The sequence below is a fragment of the Corylus avellana genome, chromosome 7 (assembly GCF_965113065.1).
Source record: "Corylus avellana chromosome 7, dhCorAvel1.hap1.2, whole genome shotgun sequence".
NCBI classification, from domain to species: Eukaryota; Viridiplantae; Streptophyta; class Magnoliopsida; order Fagales; family Betulaceae; genus Corylus; species Corylus avellana.
Window position 1 is genome coordinate 6,624,257 of NC_142496.1, and position 25,468 is coordinate 6,649,724.

At 33.3% G+C, this 25,468-nt stretch overlaps 2 protein-coding genes across 2 annotated transcripts; both read left to right on the top strand.

The window, feature by feature from the left end:
• The first annotated feature begins 13,089 nt into the window (after positions 1-13,089).
• Positions 13,090-18,038, top strand: LOC132184100 (beta-glucosidase 44). Its single transcript, XM_088518038.1, has 11 exons — positions 13,090-13,365; positions 13,467-13,525; positions 15,358-15,433; positions 15,554-15,625; positions 15,731-15,818; positions 15,942-16,194; positions 16,290-16,405; positions 16,890-17,107; positions 17,211-17,242; positions 17,337-17,439; positions 17,551-18,038. The coding sequence occupies exons 1-11, from the start codon at positions 13,143-13,145 to the stop codon at positions 17,826-17,828; spliced, it is 1,518 nt and encodes a 505-aa protein (XP_088374164.1). The 5' UTR covers positions 13,090-13,142; the 3' UTR covers positions 17,829-18,038.
• A 2,540-nt stretch (positions 18,039-20,578) lies between these two features.
• On the top strand, positions 20,579-25,046 carry LOC132184473 (beta-glucosidase 44). The gene is made up of 11 exons (XM_059598117.2): positions 20,579-20,928; positions 21,047-21,105; positions 22,448-22,523; positions 22,609-22,680; positions 22,775-22,862; positions 22,986-23,238; positions 23,322-23,437; positions 23,974-24,191; positions 24,308-24,339; positions 24,435-24,537; positions 24,621-25,046. The coding sequence occupies exons 1-11, from the start codon at positions 20,697-20,699 to the stop codon at positions 24,896-24,898; spliced, it is 1,527 nt and encodes a 508-aa protein (XP_059454100.2). The 5' UTR covers positions 20,579-20,696; the 3' UTR covers positions 24,899-25,046.
• Positions 25,047-25,468: the final 422 nt, after the last annotated feature.

The window sequence follows — 25,468 nt, forward strand, 5'->3', positions numbered from 1 at the left end:
GGTAGTTGGCATTAAATGTTTTACTATAATTTCTTACAAATTGAAGTGGCCATTCAAATTGGTGAAGTAAATTGTGCGTGGTCCACAAGTAAATTTGTACCTATTGTCAGAATAAAAAGTAAAATCATTTTTTTTTTTTTTTTTTGACATGTTCGCACAAGAGGAGGGAGAGAATTCAAATTAATGACCTCTGCTTCATTAGACGTGGTTCCAGCCAATTGAGCTACCTTTTGGGAACTGTAAAATCTAAACTTATTAATGACTAATCACTATAAATTTAAAATTTGTACCTAGTATTTGGATAACATAAAGAGGAAACTTCACTTTGGCCCCCTGAACTTTCACTCGATTTTACAAACCTCCCTTGAACTTTCAAATCTCTCATTTTGGACCCCTGAACTTTCAATTACTCTCAATGTGGACCCCTACGTCAGATTTTAAACGTTATATGACGTTTATACCCGTAACTTTTGTATAAAATTTTAACTTCTAAAACGTTTTTTTTTTTTTTAATTTAAAAAAAAATGAAAATCAATGACATTTAGGTCTTTTTTTGTATTTTTAACGGCTAAAATTAACGAAATGATTCTAATTGAGAGTAATTAAAAGTTCAAGGGTCCAAAATGCGATATTTGAAAGTTCATAGGGGGTTTGTAAAATCAGGTGGAAGTTCAAAAAGCCAAAGTGAAATTTTCCCTAACATAAACAAATCCAAGGGTCCAAAATGCGATATTTGAAAGTTCATAGGGAGTTTGTAAAATCAGGTGAAAGTTCAAAAAGCCAAAGTGAAATTTTCCCTAACATAAACAAATCGTTTAGCTCTAATAAGAATCATTTATTTTAAATGAGCGGTTCAAAATATATCTCATTATTTATTATGTAACAACTATTTTATATTTTATTTTTAGTCACTTTCTACCCACCATAGCCTCTTTCTCTCTCTACCTCTCACCATCATGGAGCTCCTGTCCCACCTCTTCCCTCATAATTAGGTTACTTTCTCCCCATGCCCTTCCAAAAATTGCTTTAGAATAAAATGGAGAAACTCAATTGACATTTGACACTTTTGGACCCCAATCTTTCACTTACCGACAAGCGAATCAAGACTTGGAAGATGCATCATACGACTTTTCGATTATTAACATGACCACATTGTTTCGGCCTATGACATGGGTTTGTTCTAGCATAAAATATTTTTAATTAAAAAATGTTTTTTTTTTTTTTTAAATAAAAAAAAAATTGTTATTTTTACTGTTTGTTTATGATCTTGAAAATTGTTTGAAAAAAAAAAAAAAATTATGGCATTTAGTTCGCTTGTATGAAAAATTGTCAAATATTTTTTATATTTTCATACTGCGAAAAAAACGAGAGAGACTTCGAGAGAAGATGCAAAGGTAAAAAGTGTGTCATAATAGAAAGCCTTCGGGGTGGGATTGAGATACATTGCAATTATCTATCTATATTTCTTATAATTTGGGCTTATAATTGTGAAAAGGATGCCTAAACAGGTGTGCAGGCAGCCCGATACTTGCTTGGACAGATAGTCCCCATAAAAGAGTTCTCTCACAATTGCCTACCAAAGGGTATAGGAAAGCGACGAAATTAGTTTACATATATGAGAACAGTAAACCATTTTACACTTTGGAAATGTCATTTTACTTGGTCAATTAAAAATATTTTCAAGTTGCCAAACATTTTACTCCGCACCAAACATTAAAAAAAAAATTAAAAAATAAAAATAAAATCTAAAAAATATTTTACTCCAAAACAAACAAAATCTAAAATTAAATAAACTAAACTAAATTTTTACTTAATTATTTTATCAATTTTTACTTTTAACTTTAATACCATATTAAATCACCAATTATTCCAATATCTTAAGTGGGTAAAAAAATAAATAAATAAATAATTGATTAAATGATGGATTGGCTTCACTTTGGTTAGGGTTTGAGGAGATGATGGGCTGAAATATGGGCTTCCCGATTACCTCATGTAACTGGACCAACATACTTTCGATGGCATGGGCATCGGGGCAAACTTTAGGCCCGACCATATTCAGGTCCGAACCATCATATATTATTATATATTTTGTACGTCTATATATGCCGATTGTGACTTTGATAATATATATTTTGTTATACTCATAAGTTCAAACGAAAAATTAGAAAACATTTATGACAAAGTTCATTTGTCAATTAATATCCTATATCAATCAATACAAACAGCTTTAAAACTTTGAATCTTAGCACTTTGAGGTGTGATCATTCAAGATTCAAAGGGGCTTGTTCGGGGCTTGTTCGAGTTTTCATGTGCCTTTCATCACAGATCCAAGTCCAACAATAGCGGAAGCGTTTGGCGCTGGGAAGGCGGCCAGTCACTCAGGTCATATTAAATAGTCTTCAGTCATGGAAGATAACTTATATTGGGAGTCGAATGAAGTAGTTCACTATCTGATTCATCAGTCTCTAGACAATATATGGTTAGAGGATAATCTCATTTTTATTCTTCAAGACTAATTGTTATGTTATTTTATAAAATGATGATTCATTTCAAAAAAAAAAAAAATTCTTAACACTTTTGAGAGTTACCATTATATAATAATTTCAAGTTTAGAAAAAATATATATATAATGAAATCTAATTCAAATTATGAAAGAAGTCAATATAATCTCATAAAGCTTTGAGTGAAGATTAGAATAACTTTTTCCTTTAGACAAAAGAAGGTATGATGTGAAGCTTAGAATACCCCCAATTCACAATCTTTGTTGGCTTTTCAAAAGGAATATATTAATTTTGACTGCCAAATTCAAATGCTCCCCAAGAAAGGGACATGAAAGAGATATTTTGCATATTTTTTTTCCATAAATCATGTGGAAGAATGAGTCCAGTTGAGTCTATGTCCAAATTGGACCAGTAAAAGTTACATCACCAACTTGAAATTTTGGACCATTTATAGGCTTTATCATTGATCAATGACCACCAAGTTGTATAATTATATAATTATATTTTTATTTGATAATTATCTTATAATGTCAATATGTCGGTCTCAATCAATCTTTGGTTTTTTTTTAAAAAAAAAAAAAAAAAATTTAACAATGACCAATACAAAAATTAATTGAGACTCTCACATTAACATTATGAGATAGTGGTAAGATAAAAATGTAGCTCCTATCATTACTCTTATATGCTTAGTAGGGCTTGCACATAGGAACCAGATCCTCTCCCGTTCAAATGAATAGGAGAGGAATGAGTTCTTTTAAAAAGAAGGTCGAAATTGTCATTTTACATTTTTGACAATTTTGCCCTTCTGTTTAAAAAAACTTGCTCCCCCAATTCATTTTTGAACCGAAGAGGATCCAACTTCCTACACTTGATGGCACCCATAGTGCACCTATGATGCACTTTTTCTTTTTCCTTTTTATGGGGTGTCCCTTCCGTTTTAGGATAGGTATGGACCATCCAAAGCTGGCATAAATCAGTGAAGAAAAGATGAGGATAAGGGGGCACTAAACACTAATCGATGCTCTTTTCCTTTCCCCCACCTTTTTTTTCTTCTTTTCTTCTCCTTTTGATTTTTGTTGTGCTCTAAAAAGCGAGCTAAAGAGTCTCTCTTTTAATTCAAACGAGGAAAATTTGAACATAAAATATTTTGCAAAGCCCTAAACCAACTCCTATCCTTTTAATCAATCGAGTGGAACAAATAGGTTTTGTTGGAAAAAACATAAACATAAAAACATAGAGTTCTATAGCGTGAACCTTTCTTTTATAACTCACAAATAAAGATCTTTGTTAAGTGTTCTACAATGTATAATGATACCTCTCATGTTCAGATTTAAAATAACACAACGGTGATGTTTTATTATGAGAACAAAACACATACGTCCACAACCTAAATGCTATTTGATGGAAAACAGAGAGACTTAAGAGAGATTTAGAAGTTCTAATTCTGAAATGATTGAATGAATAATTTGATTTTAACTTCTATCCCATGGGTTATTTATAACCAACCAAGAGACACAACTCTTGATTATGAAAGTTACATATCCAAGAGATACAACTCTTAGTATTTATATGGACCAGTTTTACTGTGGGTATATTGAAGTCCAATTACTAACAGGTTTGGAATTTGGACAAATCTTAGGTCATGGGATTGCAAGAAATCTATAACTACTAGCTGTCTTTTTCTTTTTTCTTTTTTTTCTTTTTCTTAAGCCAAGCGTATTCAGCAAATGCTTTAAAAGGCTTATATTAATTATATTTAGCTAATATGAGCTATTTTAGTTTCAAAGTAAAATGTTTGCTACATTTAAGTTTTATATATGAAAGTTCATTTAGCAGATTGAGTTAATATTATATTGAAAGTAATGGTTTCCTTTTCCATTTTATTTTTTTTTTATTGGTTTCTCTCTTTAGCACATTGAAAAATAATAATTAAAGTAAGTAAGGAGTGAAATAGATAAATGTGTATTAAAACTGTAGTAGCTAAAATAGATAAATGTGTGTTTTTTTTTAAGCTAAAAATCAAAAGCTTTAGTAAAAAGAAGGAAAATCATATATAAAATCCTTAGGTCAACGCGTTTTTATTAAAAACTCCCTGAATATTTTTTTTTGGAAATTTAGTTCCTGGGTAACTCGAAACTACTAGAAAACTCTCTACCGTCAATTTTTGTTAACTGCCGTTAGTCCACTCAAAACTCCCCGTTTTATATCATTAAAATATTTATTTTTTATTAATTTAATTTAAAAAATTATTAAAAAAAAAAAATTGAAGGGTGCCACCCCTAGCCACCCCCCCCCCCCCCTATGGGATGGCCGCGGGCCACCCCAGGGGTGGGTTGGGGTGGCCAGGGGTGGCACCCTTCAATTTTTTTTTTATTTTTTTTTAGATTTAATTTTTTAAATTAAATTAATAAAAAATGAATATTTTAATCAGATAAAACGGAGAGTTTTGAGTGGGCTAACGGTAGTTAACAAAAATTGACGGTAGGGAGTTTCAAGTTACCCAGGGATTAAATTTCAAAAAAAAAAAAACTCAAGGAGTTTTTAATAAAAGCGCGTTGACCTAAAGATTTTATATATGATTTCCCTAAAAAGAATTAGAAGACACAACTACACCCCCTGCTGAGAGGGAGAAGGAGAGAGGAGTAATGCTAGGGACTATCTTTTTATCCTCCTAAAGCTGATGTAACTTTTAAAATTACCATTAAATTTTAAATGAATCATACTTGAATTTTGATCCAATTATGATTTTGAAAGCCACATCAGCTTTAAGAGGATAAAAAAATGGCCCCTAACATTTCTCGAGAGAGAGAGGCAACGGCACAAAAGATTCTCAGCAAATATTCTCTAATCTCAAATTTTCATTATGTCTAAAAGAACAAGTGACCATGGGGAAAATCTACATACATTTTTTTAAAAATTTCCAAAAAAAAACCCAAATCAACAAAACCCTCAAACCAAAACATGTGACTGCGTGAGTCTTATAGTAAAAGAGTCCTATTTTTTGTAGTTAAATTTGTGCGGTTTGCAAAGAGACATACTTTTGCTATACACAAAACAATGTTGTTTGCTATAACAACATCAATGCAATAGTTCTGCCGCATAAAAGCCAAATTTTAAATTTCTTATTATCTAGTTTAGTCTCTAAAAATATTACGTGTCTTTTAACATGTAAGTAGGACAGAGTTTTTTTTTAAATTGGGTTAGAAGAATTTCTTTCAACCTACTATATAAAAGTAACAAATGTCCATTTTTTTCAATAACATGTGAAATACACGTGAGTTTTTAATAAAATTTATCTCAATTTTGTCCTATTTTTTACATGTTCAATGGACACATGTCATTTTTATAGATTAAGTTTAAGTTAAAAAAAAATTTTATGAAAACTCTGTTCATGTAAGAATCATATGGTTTTTTTAATAACATTAATAATAATAAAAAATATACACTTGCTTTTCACATGTGATTCTTTTAAAGACGGAGAAATTTCTCCAACCGATATATTTAAAATTTATATCCATTATATTTGGTATTTTCTTTGTCTAATCCATTTGTTCGTGCAGAGAATCCATGAGCAACGTGCTCGCGCTGACCAAATCACCCCTGCCCGACTATAAAATATTGTAAAATCCCCCATTTAAGGGATTCTGTTCCTTTAAATTCTATATTTTAAAATCCCAAATTAATAAATTGGTATAACGTACTCCAAGCGGATTCGAATATCCAGCAACCAATAAATAGACGGAGAGGAAGATGAGGATGCATGCAAAGTGGGCCCCAATGAAAATTATCCTCGCATGGTATTATATACTAATTTATTTATTTGGGGTTTTTTTTTTTTATTATTTTTAATTGAAATCATTTATTTGGCATTTGGTGAGTGAATAGTAATTTTTAAATTTGGTGAGTAATGTTTACCTTACTACTTTTTTTTGTTAAAGTAATGAGGCACATTTATGCCATTTTAATTAAATTACCTCACCTAAATAACTAAAAAATGATTTTAGTAAGGCTGCAAGGAGTGCTCTAAAAGAGTTATATTTTTGTAGTTAAATTTGTGCGGTTTGCAAAGAAAATTACTTTTGTTATACACAAAACAATGTTATTTGCTATAACAGAATCTATGCAGTATTTTTCACTACAGCATATAAGCCAGATTTTAATTTCTTATTGTCTAATTTATTCTCTAAAAATATTATGTTTTTAACTATAAGAATCATATGTTTCTTTTCATAACATTAATAATAATAATAATGTACTTGCTTTTCACATGTGATTCTTTTAAACACTATGTTGGAGAAATTTCTCCAACCCATATATTTAAAAGGACAGAAATTTTCTTCAAATTAGTTGGGAGGAAATATCATCCAACCCATTTAAAATAGTGTAAAGTGTCTATAAACATTTAAAACGCTCATCTAAGTTAGTAAACTGCTATTAATGACCTTAAGAATTTAATGTACGTTTTAAATGTTTATAGACAATTGGCACTATTTTTTTTTTTTTTTTTTTTTTTAGAAAAACATAACATTTCATTAAATAATACTACGAGCATAAAGCTCTTATATCACAGAGCAAAGCTTTGAAGCAACCATAGCATAAAGCTACAAGATTACCAGGTTTAGTACAAAATTCGACACTAATCCGCTAACACATGACTAAAATTAGATTTAATACTAGATCTGTGACAGACAAATTCAACCAAATGCATGGATAGCAATTATTTCTCGACCCTAAGAGCAGAAAGACTCTTATGCCGAAACCCTTCCTCCTCAAGCCAAAGGCCAAGATAATGATTGCATCCACAACCCAAAGATCTAGACCAAAACTAATTAACGCAAAGGCGACATAGATCGAGTGAGAGAGGAAAGAGCCTTATTACAAGCCGAACAAAATAGGGAAATTAAACAATACAGGGAAAAACACATGTCGAAACACAAATACATCTTAAAGAAACAACAAAACAGGAAAAAAAAAAAAAAAAAACAACACACTCCGATCACGCACACGCTGGGAACCGAAAACCGGAAGGGCGTTGGAAGTTCATCGCGGCAGGGACGCGTCAAAAGACCCAACAGTGGACGGTGGGCTGCGAACAGGCGCGGAGAAGACCGGCAAAGCAGGACCTGAAAACAACCACAAACAAGGAAAAAACAAGGAACCACCAAAACAGGGAAAATGAGCACAAAGTGGGAAGACGGTAGCCGGAAAAGAGCCGGACCTGTGCAGGCCGGAAACTGCCATGTAAGGGGCATGAGAGCTCGACGCGGTGGGAATGCATGAAAGAAAACCCTAATAGCTGGCAACGAAGCGGTGACACAAGTTGGCGGCGACCACAAACAAAATCCAGGGGGAGGGGTGGGTTTGAAAGAAAGCCCCCCACAAGCCGAACCTACAAAGAACCAAAACAAGGCCAAGGAGCCCGCTGCAAGGCGGGGGAAGAAAAGCGGCAGGGAAGGGGCAAAAACGGAGAAGATAGAGGGGGAAATGAGCGGTAAGGAAGGGGAAGAAAGGAAGCACCGAGGCTAAGACATCAGGTAAATAACTAGCACCGGAACGAGGAGGACAAGGGGAGGAGCGAGGCAGCTAAATGGCCAACCCTCCTCCCCTGTGTGGCTGAAGGATTTCGCTTTTCTCTCTGACGGCTTAGAGAGAAAATAGACGAAACCCTCAAAAAGTGTCTTTAGTAGTTACCATCAGTTGGCATTATTTTAAATGGGTTGGATGATATTTCTTTCAGACTGGCTTGGAGAATTCTTAAGAGGTAGCTCAATCGACTGTGACTACGCCTCATGAAGCCGAAGTTACTAGTTCGAATCTCTTTCCCCCTCTTATGCAAACATGTCAAAAAATAAAAAATAAAAAATAAAAAACTGACTTAGGATAAAATTTATGTCCTATTTAAAATTTATATCCATTATATTTGGTATTTTTCTTTGTCAAATCCCTTTGTTCGAGCAGGGAATCTATGAGCAACGTGCTCGCGCGGGCATAGCCCTTATTTGACCAAAACGGAATTGCCCGAGTAGAAAATATTGTAGAATCCCCCATTAAGAGATCCTGTCCCTTTAAATTCTATATTTTAAAATCCCAAATTAATAAATTGGTATAACGTACTCCAAGCGGATTCGAATATCCAGCAACCAAATAAATAGAAGGAGAGGAAGATGAGGATGCAAAGTGGGCCCCAATGAAAATTATCCTCCCGTGGTATTATTGCATAGTTATACTAATTTATTTATTTGGGTTTTTTTTTTTATTGAAATAATTTATTTGGCATTTGGTCATCAATTGCATGAGAATATATTTCAATAAGGTCATAGTGTAAATAGGGTGTTTTGCACTCTCTAATAAGAAGAAGTAAACATCTCAACTTAAAATATAAAAAATAATACAACCTTTACCTCAATAGGCTGGGACCACGCCTAATAAAGCGGAGATCATTAGTAGTCATTGAGTTAGAATTAATGAAAAATTATATATGATTGATTTGAATTAAAGATACAATATTTTTATTTCCATTGTTGTTGATATTTTTACCTAATGTGTCAAATTTTTATTGAAAGCTCTAAAAAAGTGTTAGATTTGAATCCCCTCAAATTTAAAAAAAATATGAGATTCTCATATCATAAAATCTAAGCTATATATTTTATCTAACGGTTTAAACAAATGCAGAAGTTTGTATGTTGTCAAAGTAATTAATTTTAGTTTTCAATATATCAAATTAACTTGCCTTGATAACACAAACTTATTCATTTGTTTAAGCTGTTAAATGAAATAGATGACTCAAATTTTAAAATATAAAAATTTCGTATTCTTTTAAATTTTGAGAAAAATCTCAATCCAAAAAGAATTTTACACCGCATGATAAAGGGCGAATCCAATTGCATTATTTTTTTTTCTTTTTTTCTTTTTTTCATGTCTCCACGTGCACATACATTGTGTCAAAAGAACGTCCTCCATGACGAAAACGCCCCTGCTCTATTAATTTTCCGACCGGAGTCCCAGTAGGTCCAAAATTATTGCCGACAGAGGCAAAGGGCAATCTTTACTTGATGAAAAGGGCAATCTTTACTTGACGAATATACACTTCCAGTAATACGTTTGGGGCAAAATAGACTCTTAGAATGGATTAGTTAATATTAAGTATAGTTAATCTTTTGTTTGATAGCACTTTATTTCTGTGAATAGTCTATTTTCATGGGACTACTAACCATTTCCTGCAGGATTAAATTAATTGTGTAAATTGCCACAAAAAACCTCACTTGTAGGATTAAATTTTGTTCTCTCAGATTCTTCTATATTTCTCTCTCTCTCTCTCTCTCTCTCTCTCTATATATATATATATATATATATATATATATATGTTTCTCTTTCCTCTGGTATAGTTTTTCTGCAAGAGCAAACGAAATTTTTTTTTCTTCTTTATGCCGTCTCCCTTCTCTGTACCGTTTCTCAGATTTTTTTTTTTTTTTTTATGTACCTTTTTTTTTATTATTCTATTTCTTCGTATCTCTTTTGTCTCATTTTTTTTTATTTGTTTTTCTTTGACTGAGAAACAGAATCTGCAAAGTTTTTATAAAATACAAATATATACTGTTTTTTTGATTTCTTTTGATTCTCTGTATATTCTTCAACTATATTTTTTTGATTTCAAGACTGAGTTTGATTCTGTTTTCTCTAACTAATTTTGTAGCATAACTGTAAAATAAATTTTTTTTTTTTTTTTTAAAAAAAAAAAAGGGCCACATACTTGACATAATTAAAAACAAAAAAGAAAAATAAATTATAGTAAAGTTGTTTATGTTTTTTTTTTTAAAAAAAATGAAAGTCCTTAATAATATAAATTGTATTTGTATTTTAAGGGTATTTTAGGAAACTTGGTCACAATATGATTCCATTCACCAACATATTGCATTGTACCAAACGAAGAAATAGGATTAACTAGTCTATTCTAGTGTTACAACCAAACAAAGGAATGAGAATAACTAATTTATTCCACACTCTTCTATTCTCAATAGTAGCTAATCATTTTTCAATGAACTAGACATTCTGAGAGTCAAACGAAGCCTAAATGACAAATAAAGTGCCTCTTTGTCAGCGAAACTAGTCCAAGGCATTGTCCTCTTCCTCAACAAGGAAAATGGGGTATTACGGTTAGAATAATGAGCCATTTCCACAGTTACTTCAAATTGTTAGTTCTTGTTTGGCGAATTCGATGATCAAAAAGAAGTTCAAAAGCACCAAATTTCATTCACTGCCAAGGCTGGCCAGATAGCAAGATAGCCTGTCTGGATAGCAATTCCAACAACTAGCAAACTCGTGCTGCCAAGGTTGTCCGATCAGCAAGATAGCCTGTCCGGACAGTAATTCCATCAATCAGCAAACTCGTGCTGCCAAGGCTATCCGGACAGCAAGATAGCCTATCCTGACAGCAGTTCCAAAAACTTCATTTTTTCGTCCTCCGCGGACCACAAGGTCTTGTCCGGACAGGTACTTAACCTTTCCGAACACCCCTTAGATTTTATGCTCAAAACGTATGTTTTATTTGGGCCCAGGTCTAGGGTTTTATAAATGTTATAAATATATCTTTATAGAACTTGAGAGGTACAAATTTCTACCCTAGAGTTCGTCAGAAGCTGATCTAAGAGTGATCATATGTTGTGAGCTATAAACCATTACTCTTAGAGTATATCTGTTAGTTTGATTCTGTGCTTTGATTGAGAAGTCTACCGGAAGGGTCCGGTAAAAGAGAATCACGTTAAAGAAGATTGTGAGCAAAGAGACGAGCTGTAGGCTCGTCGATCTTACAGAGCCAAGGTCTTGCAAATGGTTATAAGTGTTCCTAGTGTCTGTAATCTTTGGATAATCTTTTAATAGTGATTTTATGGGTTTAGCTATCCCGGAGATGTTTTACTTTTAGATCATTTTTTAAAAGGTTTCATCTTCGTCATCAAAATATGTGTCTGATTATTTTACTGTCTTACTTATTTTGGTGATTGTTTGCCTCTTGATAAATATTGTTAATTCCTCATTAATTTGTATTTGGAGTCTGCGAAGTGTTTTTCACAAATTAACACCCAACCACCCTACTTTACTGTAGTTGGAAAGGGATTCTCTCCATTTCAATTGGTATGGAGAGGAGTTGGTAATTTATATTTGAGGGGTAAAATTGTTCACGAAAAATGAAATAATAATTTTATCTCTCAAAAAACAATGGCTGGCCTCCTCTCCATTTCAATAGAGGATTCATTTCCACTATAGATGAGGAGGTCGTGTGATTATCCTTGTGCTTGTCAAGGTGGCTAAGCAGCCCTCTTGATTAACTATATATATAAACAAAATTTAAAAACACATTTTCAATTTTACATAGAAATAGAAAGTTTTGTAGGATCACGTATCATGAAACATAGTTCATTAGTTCGAATTTTCTTTATCATTTTTCTCCCTCTTGTGTAAACATGTAAAAAAAAAAAATTGCACGACTAATATGCTATACATGGTAGAGTATTTTTGCAGTTTTTTATATAACCAAAATTAGTTTTACATCAAGTGTTATGCAATAGAAAGACAAGTGATTTACAATCAAGTGATACCCAAAAGAGACAAAGGCCTCTCTTTAGGAGTGGGTAAAACCCGACCAAATCCGCACTACCTGAACCGTTCGCCTGGCCCCTCCCCGCAAAGACTAAATTTTAGTGTTAAAATCTCGGATCCGGGTTAGGTATTTGACTAGAAGTGCGGTTAGGGGTGGGTCTCGGGTATTATTTTTTAACATCCCAAGTACCCGCCTGTCCCGCACCATTTACCCCTAAAACCTAAAAAACCTTAACCTTGCCACCACACACACTTCACTTTCTTCTTCTTCTTTTTTTCTTCTTTCTTTCTTCACCCTTTTTTTTTTTTCCTTCTTTCTTTTTTCACTTTCTAACCTTGCCGACGCATAGCACTTCACCTTGTGCCGCTCAACCTCATTGTCTTCGGTCGCTACTCTGCTCAGCCAGGTAGCCTCCAGTTTCAAAGCATCAATCAACCAGCCTCCAAGTTTCTCTCTGTGTGAATCTCTTTCATTCTCTCTCTCTCTCTCTTTATCTGTCTATCACTCGCAACCTATTTGTTACAAAAATGTCAAGCACATAATACTTGCCCCGCCCCGCCTAGCCTCACAAAACTTGAGACCCGGCGAATTCTGTTTATAGTAGCTGGATCTCATGTATGATTTTTAATACCCTTAATATGCACACTGAGTGTCCGAAATGGCTAATACCCGGATTGATCCGAGCCGCGTCCACCCCTACCTCTTTGTTTCTTTTTCCGTCCATCCAAAAATTATTTCATTTTTAAAATTACAATTGAATTTAAATTTAATAGAAATGTATTACAAATTTAATAATAATTTTAAAACAAAAACAAATCCTTCTACAATTATGATTGATTGTCGAAAAATACAAAAAATGTGCACGAGAGATGCATATGGTCCCATGAAACGTGATGTTTTGCCAACCCACCTTATATTTGTCTTATTTTCCGGTGACTTGTTTAATACTAAAATCGAATTTCTCCTTATCCTTTATAAACGCTCACTCTCGCAGCCTCTTCTACACTCTCTCTCTCTCTCTCTCTCTCTCTCTCTCTCTCTTCAAAATGAGAGCTCCGTCGACGCCATTGCCGCTTTTTTTGCTCGGCGTTCTTGTCATCCAGTGTGTCGCGCATGCAACGGAGCTCAACGACACGGGCGGGCTGAGCCGGCAGAGCTTTCCGAAGGGCTTCGTGTTCGGAACGGCGACGTCCGCTTATCAGGTGGAAGGGATGGCCGACAAGGATGGTCGCGGGCCCAGCATTTGGGATGCCTTCGTTAAAATCCCCGGTTTAAATCTCCATATTCTACCACTTATTTCCCCTATATTCTTTAATTTTAATTATAATTCCAATTAAAAAGCTTAATTAATTGGAAATGTGATTAAACAGGGATTGTTGCTAAAAATGCCACCGGAGAGGTTTCGGTCGACCAGTATCACCGCTACAAAGTAAGTCGTTTTTGTGTCGCCACATTTTTTTCATTTAACTAAAATAGTAAAATACCTCTTATAACCTTTTTAAAATCAAATTTTTATTTACCATTTTTTTTTTTAACCTTTTTAGTTTTACCCCAAACCTAAAATTCTAATTATGACCTTAGCCTTAAGTACTGTATACACAAAATGAGATAAAAGTGTGGTGTATCGCATAATTCCAAACCAAAACACTACTACACATAAAAAATAAGACATGTTTTGCTCCGTCAAACAACCAAAAGGGATGGTTTGACCACTTTTAGAGGTTGGGTTAGAAGTAACCGAACCACTCCTTTAGCAGCTGCATGGAGTGGTTCAGCCATTCCAAACAATTGAACCATGCGGTCCGTATTTCTCTCTCTTATGTGTTATTGCATCATGCATGGACTATTCATTTAAAGTGAAATGAATGACCTAAATTAAATTTATTGCACAAGATCATCGAACTAATAATGTCGGGTTAAAACTAAAAAGTTGAGATCTCAATCTTTTACTTAGATTTAATATTTTATAACACTGATGTCCCTAATGAGTAGCTTAATTCACTTGGAACCACGCTTCATAAAGTAAAGATTATTAGTTTCCTCTTTGTGTAGACATATAAAATAAAAATAAAAAATCTTTCAACAAGGGGCGTTTGCATTTGTTTGCTAATTGGGACACTAATTATTTTATTTTTAATTTGAAGGCCTTTACTTAAGACACTAATTATTTTATTTTAATTGGTTTTGGTCATTTATATTCTGAATTTAATATTGTAAGAGTGAAGACTGCCAGACTGGTGAGAAAGTGATGGGTCTAGGCTCTTTAACGTAGCTATCCATATATGGCCCCGATGCACTGAACCCCTGTATGACCCCATTCTTTAACATGCTCTAAATTATTTAAGGGAAACTTGGTTAAAGCCCTCTTACTTGTTATTGCTTTTGCAATGTTTTTATAAAGTTCAATTTCTTTTAATCTGGAGTATCCATGTTTCAATTATTTGCAATCTCACTCCTTCGTTAATTTTTCCGTTAACTTTTTCCGAAATACCCCTATTTGTTTTGGGAAAAATACTCGTGCCTCAATTTTTGCAAAAACAATTTAAATATTTTTTTCTAAAAAAATAGGGGGTACTTTGGAAATTTTGTTGGGATTTAACAAAAAATCTTAACGAATGGGGATATTGAAAAAATTAAAAGTTCAATACACTAAATTGAGAGGTTTTGAACTTTAAGGGGGGACTTTTGCAGTGACAATTCAAGGAGGTAAGTGAAGTTTCCCTATTATTTAAGCTTCGTTTGGCAAAAGATTTTAAAGAATGTTTTTGCTTTAATTTATTTAGTTGTGATGTGACATAAAAGTGAAAGTAGTTTTAAGTATTTTGTAATTTGAATTATTTGTTAATACTTTTTCTTTTTAGAACACATCCGTAGATAATAGAACTATGGTAAATATATAGCATTGTGATAGGTAAGTGAAGTTTCCCTATTATTTAAGCTTCGTTTGGCAAAAGATTTTAAAGAATGTTTTTGCTTTAATTTATTTAGTTGTGATGTGACATAAAAGTGAAAGTAGTTTTAAGTATTTTGTAATTTGAATTATTTGTTAATACTTTTTCTTTTTAGAACACATCCGTAGATAATAGAACTGTGGTAAATATATAGCATTGTGATAGCTCCTACTAAAAACTGTCAATTTGCTCAGAAAAAAATAAAAAACTGAACTTTGAAACTAATGAGTCTCTGAACAATATTCTTCATCATGGCTATTTCTGCTATAAGGTTAACTTTGAAATTTAATATGTTCTTCTACTGCTACAGGAAGATGTGGATATCATGGCAAAGTTCAACTTTGATGCATACCGGTTCTCCATTTCATGGTCCAGAATTTTCCCAAGTAATTTACTAGCCAGTTTATTTATCACTTAATCTTTTGAGATAAGTGGCTATTTAACACCATATATGTAAATATTATGTCTTATCTTGTTAAATCTTCTTCAACTCCTTGTCAATGTAGATGGAAGGGGGAAAGTGAATTGGAAGGGTGTAGCATACTACAATAGGCTGATAAACTACTTGCTCAAGAGAGGTAATTTTAGGGATGACAAGTGAAACATATTCTCATCTACCATTTTGCCCAAGATGGATATTATATCTGCATTGTCTTATAACAGTGGCTCTGAATTTTCTACAGGCATTACTCCATATGCAAATCTATATCATTATGATCTTCCCCTAGCACTTGAGATTAAGTACAAGGGATTATTGAGTGACCAAGTGGTGTAAGTACCCAATAACAATTCTGTTCTTATATTTTCTTATTAGAGCAATGAGATTGAGTGAATCTCTGACAGACAAGATTCCTTAAAAGATTTGGAACTTGATAAATGTCTCAAACCCTATAGGAAAGACTTTGCCGATTATGCAGACTTTTGTTTCAAGACGTTTGGAGACAGAGTGAAGAATTGGATGACATTTAATGAACCTAGAGTTGTGGCTGCTCTTGGGTATGATAACGGCATGTTTGCTCCGGGAAGGTGCTCCAAGGCATATGGAAATTGTACGGCCGGAAATTCTGGGACAGAACCGTATATTGCTGCCCATCATTTGATTTTATCTCATGCAGCTGCAGTGCAGAGATACCGTCAAAAGTATCAAGTAAGAGTAGCATTTGTTATTTTGTTTTCAGCTGGATAATCTTGTTGTTTTAATTCATTGAAAAGCAATTAACTGATAAATGTATAAATTTTCAGGAAAAACAAAAGGGAAGGATTGGAATTCTCTTGGATTTTGTTTGGTATGAACCTCTTACCAGATCAAAGGCTGACAACTATGCAGCTCAAAGAGCAAGAGACTTCCATGTTGGATGGTAAAAATCCTTAAGACCTACATTTATAATAATTCTCATGTTTAATGCAATTGATTAAAATCTTTGGCCCTTATTGATGTAGTAACAACTTATTTGTGATTGGTAAGGAGTTGGGTATAGAACTTATATTTAAGAATATATTGTGCACAATTGTAAAACATTTCCATAAATGAATAGGTAGAATAGGTAGGAGGCAAGCAAACTAAATAATAAATTTTGTTGTGCATGCACATGTGAAGTTTGTGTCCCACATTGAGAAAGTATAAAGAATAAGAGTGGTTAATATACCTAAGTGGACCCAAGCCCATTAGCTTAGACTTTTGTGCTTAAAGTGGTGTCCTAATATGTATATTAATTTACTCTTGTTTGACCTCCCTTGGTGTTTTTCTCCCCAACAAATTTGATTGATTTCCAAGTCAATGTGTGCTTAAGATGATACTCACTACTCAGTAGTCTTTCTTAGAGTGTGTTTTACTTCATGTAGGTTTATTCATCCCATTGTATATGGAGAGTATCCAAGAACAATTCAAGATATTGTTGGGGATAGGCTACCCAGATTCACCAAAGAAGAGGTGAAAATGGTGAAGGGTTCAATGGATTTTGTGGGTATCAATCAATATACAGCTTACTACATGTATGATCCACATCAACCAAAACCAAAAGTTTTGGGATACCAGCAGGACTGGAATGCTGGATTTGCTTGTAAGTTATTCCCCTCTTCCTCTGAAAATAATTATATCCCTCAGTGCTTTTCTTCCTGAACTGTATTTTCTAATGAGTTTGTTTTTTTCCATGAACTTTGCAGATGAAAAGAACAAAGTTGCTATTGGTCCAAGAGTAATTCCAACTCAATCTTGAATATTATTCCATAATTGTGTTCATGCACAACTCAAATTGTTAATTTTGATTTGTGATTAATTGAACATTGCAGGCATATTCTTCTTGGCTCTACAATGTACCCTGGGGTTTGTACAAAGCTTTAACATACATAAAAGAGCATTATGGAAACCCTACTGTGATTTTATCTGAAAATGGTATGAATCAGTACATGTCTTCTTTCTCCTTATTCAATTTAAGCATTTAGCTTTATATAAGAGTTGAAAGAAGCATTTGAAAATCATAAACATTGATTTTTAATTTTGCAGGCATGGATGACCCGGGTAATGTCACACTTCCAAAGGGATTGCATGACACCACAAGAATCAACTTCTACAAGGGCTATTTGACTCAATTGAAGAAGGCCGTTGATGAAGGAGCAAACGTTACCGGCTACTTTGCGTGGTCATTGCTCGACAACTTTGAATGGAGATTAGGCTACACATCAAGGTTCGGAATCGTCTACGTTGATTACAGAAACCTCAAGAGGTATCCAAAGATGTCTGCCCATTGGTTCAAGCGTCTACTTGAGAGAAACAAGCATTAATCACCCATCTATGTTCTCGTTGATTAGAATAGTTGTCTATGCAGTAAAACTATCTACTAACATGGAGCTGATAAGTTCCCTGCTTACTGCTTAGGTTCTTCCCTTTTATTTAGCACTGCACTAATAATGCTCTTATCTGTAATTGTTATCTTGGCTTAACCAATTAAGTCAATAAAGAACCATAAAATTGCAGAGGAATGGCTTTTGATAGCTTCTTGTGGTGCATATATGCAACTCTATACTCACTATGACACATCATGAAATGGTAAAATGAAAATTTTATTTTGTTTTACCTAACGGTGTATATGATGCCACATGATTATGTAAACCGTTAGATGAAACAAAATAAAACCTTGACTATGAAATGACTTTTCTCCATTTCATTATTCTCGCTTTCTAAGCCTATAGAAGAAAAAAACCGCAACGCTTTCTAAGAAAATGGCTCCGCATGTCTTATCTCGACTCATGTGAATTCTTTGGCAAATACTCCCTACTCTACTCCATGAATTTCTGATGGCAATGTTAAAGTAATGATTAAATGATCAAATTTATCTCTTCCTATCCGCTTAAACTTTTAGGACAAGTGATAATTTAACATGATATTAAAGCCAAAGGTCCCGGAATCGAACCTTTATTCCATCAATTCACCACCAATTTAAATAAAATATTCCGCTTGTGTTTATCCTCACCTATTAAAAAGAAAAGTTTGAGCCCACACGTGAGGGAGAATGTGCTAAAGTAATAATTAAAATTATTAAATTTATCTTTTTGCATCAACTTAAACTTTTAAGATAAGTGATATTTTAATAGACAAAAGTAGTCTCTCCGGTGTTATAGCCTTAAAAAATTTGCTTTCATTTGAAATTGATGTCTACTTCTCTATACATACACCAAAAATATACCAACAATATTTTGTTCACAAACCATTTTAATCCACAATATTCATATGCAGGCATTAATGCATGCAAATATTACTTAATGATTTACATGCTTACATTAATTTATGTGGAGAAACAAATTCCACCAAGCTTTGGAAAAATTTTACATATCACCCCTGATCTTTTATTACTTTTACAATTATATCTTTAAACTTAAAAAAAATAAAAAATAAAAAATAAAAAATAAAATTGTATTATCCTTTAGAAGTTTGCAATGCCAACTTTTCGGTATAAATTCACCTCCAAAATATCATTATCCAAAATTTCAAAGTATTTTTGTATTTTATAAACATCTTAAGGGTATTTTAGTAATTTTACTCGTATTGAATTTTCTTTAGCTAAAAGTGTATTTTGGACTGAAAAAATGGTCAGATTTAGCTAAATTAAATTTAGCTATTATTGTGCTTTTTAAGAAAGCTACTGAAAATGCTCACAACAAGGCTAGCCCAATGGCTTTTAGGGCCTTAGGCGAAACTTTTAAATGGAACTTTATTTTTAAAAATATTTAAATATTAATTAAATAATATTTATTTTAATACTATTGTTATTATATTTTTATTTAAAAATCATTATTCTCCCCAAAATACTCTATCTGAATCTTTTGAAAAAACTAGTCATTTTTTATTATGCTTCTCCCCATTTGATAATTTCCGTATATAATATGTACTAAAAAAATGCTTAGAGTTCTCATCTTTAAGAAAATCTATATTACTATCTTATTGGACCCCTTTCTACTAATAAATCCTTAATTTTGCATCAATATTTTTCTATTGGCCTGGATCATAAATATTTGTAACAATAGAGTTTTTTTTTTTTTTTCCTATTCAAATGAGAAAAGGGATAGAGTTAGATACTATTCAAATATTTGTACCAATATACTTAAATATATCAATAGTATTTTCATTATCTTCTAATTCTTTTTGATGAATTTCTTGTTCATTTACAAGTTTTTCACCTAAATTATCCTCTATATTTTGTTTATTACTAATAACAAATTTATTTAAAGCTCATTTTTTAGATTCAATCAACTTTTCTACTTCTTCTTCTTTTTTCTTTTTTTTCTTTTTTCTTTTTTTTTTTAAGTTTTTCATATCCAGATGCATATTTTTTGGTAGAAATATTTGATTAAAAATATTAAAAAAATTAAACAAACACGATTTATATATATAAAAAAATAGAACAATAAAACTGAGTTGTGGTTTTATTGTTCTATTTTTTCCTGTACAGACAATGAAGCATGTTGTGGGCCTTGTGAGTTGTAGTCGTTGTGTAGTGAAAGCATACTGAGGGCCTCAATATTATAAAAAAAATAAAATTATTTTTTTAAAGCATGTTGAGGGCCTTAAGAAAGCATGTTGAAGGCCTCATTATCATAAACAAATAACATATATATATTTTTAAAACATGTTGAGGGCCTTGTGGGCTTGTGGCCAGAAAGCATGCTAGGACCTCCATATTATAAAAAATATATATTATTATTTTTTTAAAGCACTTGAAGACTTTAAGAAAGCATATTGAAAGCTTTGATATTATAAACAAGTAATAATATTTTTTTTTAAGCATGTTGAAGGTCTTCAATTTTTATGCAATTTTATTTTATTTTTGCCTTAGAAAAAAAATAAAAAAATTGAGACTTATAAAATCGGGGCTTTAAGCCCCGGCCTAACTCGCCTAGTGGTTGGGCCGGCCATGGCTCACAGACAGGAGAAGAGAAAACAAGAAGCTAGTAGTTAATTAGTTATTATGTATTTATGTTATCCTAATAATAACTGCTCGTTTATCCAAAACCAAAAACACTGAATACGTTGCTTTTGTAAGTTTGTTGGCTTATAAAATCACCCTCAATCGTTCACTGTCACCACGCACTCTCTCTTTCTCTTTCTCATTCTCTCTCTCTCTGATCTTTTTCTCTCTGTGTTGGGCTTTCAAAATGAGAGCTCCATCTCCTCCATTGCCGGTTTTCTTGCTTAGCGTTCTTCTTCTCATCCTCCAGTGCGTCGCGCATGCAAAGGAGCTCAACGGCACGGGCGGTGGGCTGAGCAGGCAGAGCTTTCCGAAGGGGTTCGTGTTCGGAACGGCGACGTCCGCTTATCAGGTGGAAGGGATGGCCCACAAGGATGGTCGTGGCCCCAGCATTTGGGATGTCTTCGTTAAAATTCCCGGTTAAAACCTCCATATTACCCTCTGTTAATTCTTTAATTTTAATTAGAATTCCAATTAAGTCCCCCCCAAAAAAAAGCGCTTAATTAATTATTGGAATGGTTGATTATTGGGAAACAGGGAATATTGCTAACAATGCGACCGGAGATGTGTCGGTGGACCAGTATCACCGCTACAAAGTAAGTCCTTTTTTTTTTTTTTTTCATTTCTAATGATCACTAATCTTTACGTGTACATCTCCACGTCAGACTGGATTTATAATACTTAAAGTATTTGAGAAATGTTTAAATAGAAATTATTAATTTCAATAATTTGTCGACACTACGTAAGTACACAAATTTAATGATTCATCTGAAAGATGATACGGGAAAAATATAGACAAAATATTAATATTAATCATTTCTCGTGTTTAAATATTTTCACCAAGTTGGCATGATTTATTTATCGTTAGTTTTTTTTTTTTCCTCTGTTTTCAATCTAGGATAGACGGAACATACCAATTCAATGAAAATGTATACAAGATCGACAACATAATTCCAAAAAAAAAAAGTATTATACAGGGTGTAACAACTCTAATTTGCACCATTTATTTTACGAGTGATGTCAAACAAACATCTCACAAATATCTTATAAAGCTGACGTGATAAGGTTTAGTAGTCCTTGGATTAGCCCTCGTTGAAAAAAATATATATTCAATAACTATTAGACCTTACCATATCAGCTTTATGGAATGTTTTTGTGATATGTAACATTACTTTTTATTTTAAATGCATGACTAAACACACTAGGACACATAAGAGAGAAAAGTGGCTTATATCACGTGGTTTGTTGAACCACTTTAATGACTAAAGAGGATAGTTTGGCCGCTCCTAATGGCTGGATTGGAAGTAGCCAAATCACTCCTTTGGCCACAAGGGGTAGTTCTATCACCCCTAATGGCCGACCATGGGGTGCAATGTTATCGCCTTATGACCTGTTTATTTCATTTAAAATAAAATGAACGGCCTAAATGAGAATTATTGCACGTACCGTAGGTGTTATACAAGATCTAAATTCCACCATACTAATATCGGGTTATATCAAAAACTAAAAGGTTGTTTAAGCGAGATCTCGATCTTTCGGCTTAGAGTTAACATCTAATTACAACAGGAGTTGTATGACACAAATCTGTAAGGGCACAAACAGCATTTGTGTTTGAGTAAAAATGGTCACTCATTAAATCTTGGCCATCAATTTTTTAACTGTAGATGTGCAGTTATTTTTCTAACTGCACGGAAGCTGGATCCTTACGTAGCCATACCATGCATAGTGTTATTTAATACATTGTTATACGAATGTCATATAATTATGATGATGTGGCAGTGAAAATTAGTTCTTAATGTAGCAACGAAAATAAAAATTGAACTTTGATACTAATGGTTCTTTGAACCATATTAACATTGTAAATGCCATATTCTTCATCATGCCTATTTCTGCTATGAGGGTATCTTTGAAATTTAATATGTTGTTCTTCTGATACAGGAAGATGTGGATATCATGGCAAAGTTCAACTTTGATGCATATCGGTTCTCAATTTCATGGTCCAGAATTTTCCCAAGTAATTCACCACCATCTTATTTATCCCATCATTGCATACAATATATAAAATATTATGTCTTGTCTTATTGAATCTGTCAATGTAGATGGAACTGGGAAAGTGAATTGGAAGGGTGTAGCATACTACAATAGACTGATCAACTACTTGCTCAAGAGAGGTAATTTTAGAGATGAAAAGTAAAGCATATTCTCATCTACCATTTTGCTCAAGATGGATATTATATCTGCATCGTGGCTCTGAATTTTCTGCAGGCATTACCCCATATGCAAATCTATATCATTATGATCTTCCCCTAGCACTTGAGATTAAGTACAAGGGATTATTGAGTGACCAAGTGGTGTAAGTACCCAATAACAATTCTGTTTTTATATTTTCTTATTAGAGCAATGGGATTGAGTGAATCTCTGACAGACAAGATTCCTTAAAAGATTTGGAACTTGATAAATGTCTCAAACCCTATAGGAAAGACTTCGCCGATTATGCAGACTTTTGTTTCAAGACATTCGGAGACAGAGTGAAGAATTGGATGACATTTAATGAGCCTAGAGTTGTTGCTGCTCTTGGGTATGATAACGGGATCTTTGCTCCGGGAAGGTGCTCCAAGGCATTTGGAAATTGTACGGCTGGAGATTCTGCGACTGAGCCGTATATTGCTGCCCATCATTTGATTTTATCTCATGCTGCTGCAGTGCAGAGATACCGTCAAAAGTATCAAGTAGGAGTAGCATTTGTTATTAATTTTGTTTTTCAATCGGATGATAAAGCTAATGTTAACTGATTAAATGTATAAACTTTCAGGAAAAACAAAAGGGAAGGATTGGAATTCTCTTGGATTTTGTTTGGTATGAACCTCTTACCAACTCAAAGGATGACAACTATGCAGCTCAAAGAGCAAGAGACTTCCATGTTGGATGGTAAAAATCCTTCAGACCTACATTTATAATCCTCATGTTTAATGCATTTAATTAAAATCTTTGGCCCTTATTGATGTAGGAACAACTTATTTTGATTGGTAATGAGTTGGGTATAGAACTTATTTTTAAGAATATATTGTGCACTGTTGCAAAAGAATTCCATAAATGAATAGGTAGGAGATAAGCAAACTAAATAATAATAAGGCATAAATTTCACTTACCCCTAAGATTTTTATAAAATTACAAAAATTTAAAAAATTTGGACAGGGTATTTTGGGGATTTCACTTCCTCCGTTGTGATTTAACACTGAATTTGGATGGAATGGTTGACATTGCAAACTTTTGAATGATGCTAACCCTAAATTAACGCTTTTTAAAGTTTAATGGTATGATTGCAAAAGTGATATAAAATCATAGATGGTAAGTGAAGTTTTCCTTAAAAATATTTCTCTTTTTAATTTGATTGATTTCCGAGTCATTGTGTGCTTAAGATGATACTCAATAGTCTTTCTTAGGGTGTGTTTGACTTTATGTAGGTTTATTCATCCCATTGTATATGGTGAGTATCCAAGAACAATGCAAGATATTGTTGGGGATAGGCTACCCAGATTCACCAAAGAAGAGGTGAAGATGGTGAAGGGTTCAATGGATTTTGTGGGTATCAATCAATATACTGCTTTCTACATGTATGATCCACATCAACCAAAATCAAAAGATTTGGGATACCAGCAGGACTGGAATGTTGGATTTGCTTGTAAGTTATTCCCCTCTTCCTCTGAAAATAATTATATTTTGTCCCTTAGTCCTTTTCTTCCCCAACTGTATTTTCTAATGATTTTGTTTTTTTTTTTTTTACCATGAACTTTGTAGATGAAAGGAAGGGAGTGCCTATTGGTCCAAGAGTAATTCCAACCAAATCTTAAATATTATTCCACAATTTTGTTCATGCACAACTCAAATTTTTTAATTTTAATTTATGATTAATTGAACATTGCAGGCATATTCTAATTGGCTCTACATTGTACCCTGGGGTTTACACAAAGCTTTAATATACATAAAAGAGCATTATGGAAACCCTACTGTGATTTTATCTGAAAATGGTATGAGTCAGTGCATGCCTTTTCTTTCTTCTTATTCAATTTAAGCATTTAGTTTAATTAAAACGTTGATGTTTAATTTGCAGGCATGGATGACCCGGGTAACGTCACAATTTCAAAGGGATTACATGACACCACAAGAATCAACTTCTACAATGGCTATTTGACTCAATTGAAGAAGGCAGTAGATGATGGAGCAAACGTCATTGGCTACTTTGCGTGGTCGCTGCTCGACAACTTCGAATGGAGATCAGGGTACACTTCGAGGTTCGGAATTGTCTACGTTGATTACACCAACCTCAAGAGGTATCCAAAGATGTCTGCCCATTGGTTCAAGCGTCTACTTCAAAGAAACAAGCATTAATCACCCATCTATGTTCTTGTTGATTATAATAGTTGTGTATGCAGTAAAACTACTAGTAATGTTCTCTGCAATTTCTACCATATGGCTCAGCCAAATCAATCAAGAACCGTAAAATTGCACGAGAATGGCTTTTGACAGCTTCTGCAATGATTCATGATAGCCTTTGTGATGCATATATGCAACTCTATACTCACTATGACATTATGAAATGGTAAAATGACAGTAAACTGCTCAGATTTGTAAATCCCAAAAGAAATGCAGGTGTGGAAACGGTTGCCAGGAACTCTAGATAAGTTTGTGGAGATAAAGATACTCTCTACAATCCCCTTGTCAAAAACCTAAACTTGATGAACATTCACTTGGAATGGAGAGGATCCTATTGCCGCTTTCCAAACCCACAAAAGAAAAAATTGCGGCGCTTTCTAAGAAGAAAATGGTTCCACACATCTTATATCATGTGAATTATTTGGCAAATACACCCTTAGTGTGAATACTCCACTCCCTTCCCAATTTTGTTTTTCACCAAGGCAGAACTATGGCAGGCTTACAGCAGTTAATTTTATATTTTTA

Bases quoted from the DNA above. Each gene is read 5' to 3' on its own strand.
- LOC132184100 (XM_088518038.1), top strand. From the start codon at position 13,143: ATGAGAGCTCCGTCGACGCCATTGCCGCTTTTTTTGCTCGGCGTTCTT. The intron at 17,108-17,210 runs GTAAGTTATTCC...TGAACTTTGCAG, and splicing joins CTGGAATGCTGGATTTGCTT to ATGAAAAGAACAAAGTTGCT. The intron at 17,440-17,550 runs GTATGAATCAGT...TTAATTTTGCAG, and splicing joins TGTGATTTTATCTGAAAATG to GCATGGATGACCCGGGTAAT.
- LOC132184473 (XM_059598117.2), top strand. From the start codon at position 20,697: ATGAGAGCTCCATCTCCTCCATTGCCGGTTTTCTTGCTTAGCGTTCTT. The intron at 22,863-22,985 runs GTAAGTACCCAA...CAAACCCTATAG, and splicing joins TTATTGAGTGACCAAGTGGT to GAAAGACTTCGCCGATTATG. The intron at 23,438-23,973 runs GTAAAAATCCTT...GACTTTATGTAG, and splicing joins AGAGACTTCCATGTTGGATG to GTTTATTCATCCCATTGTAT.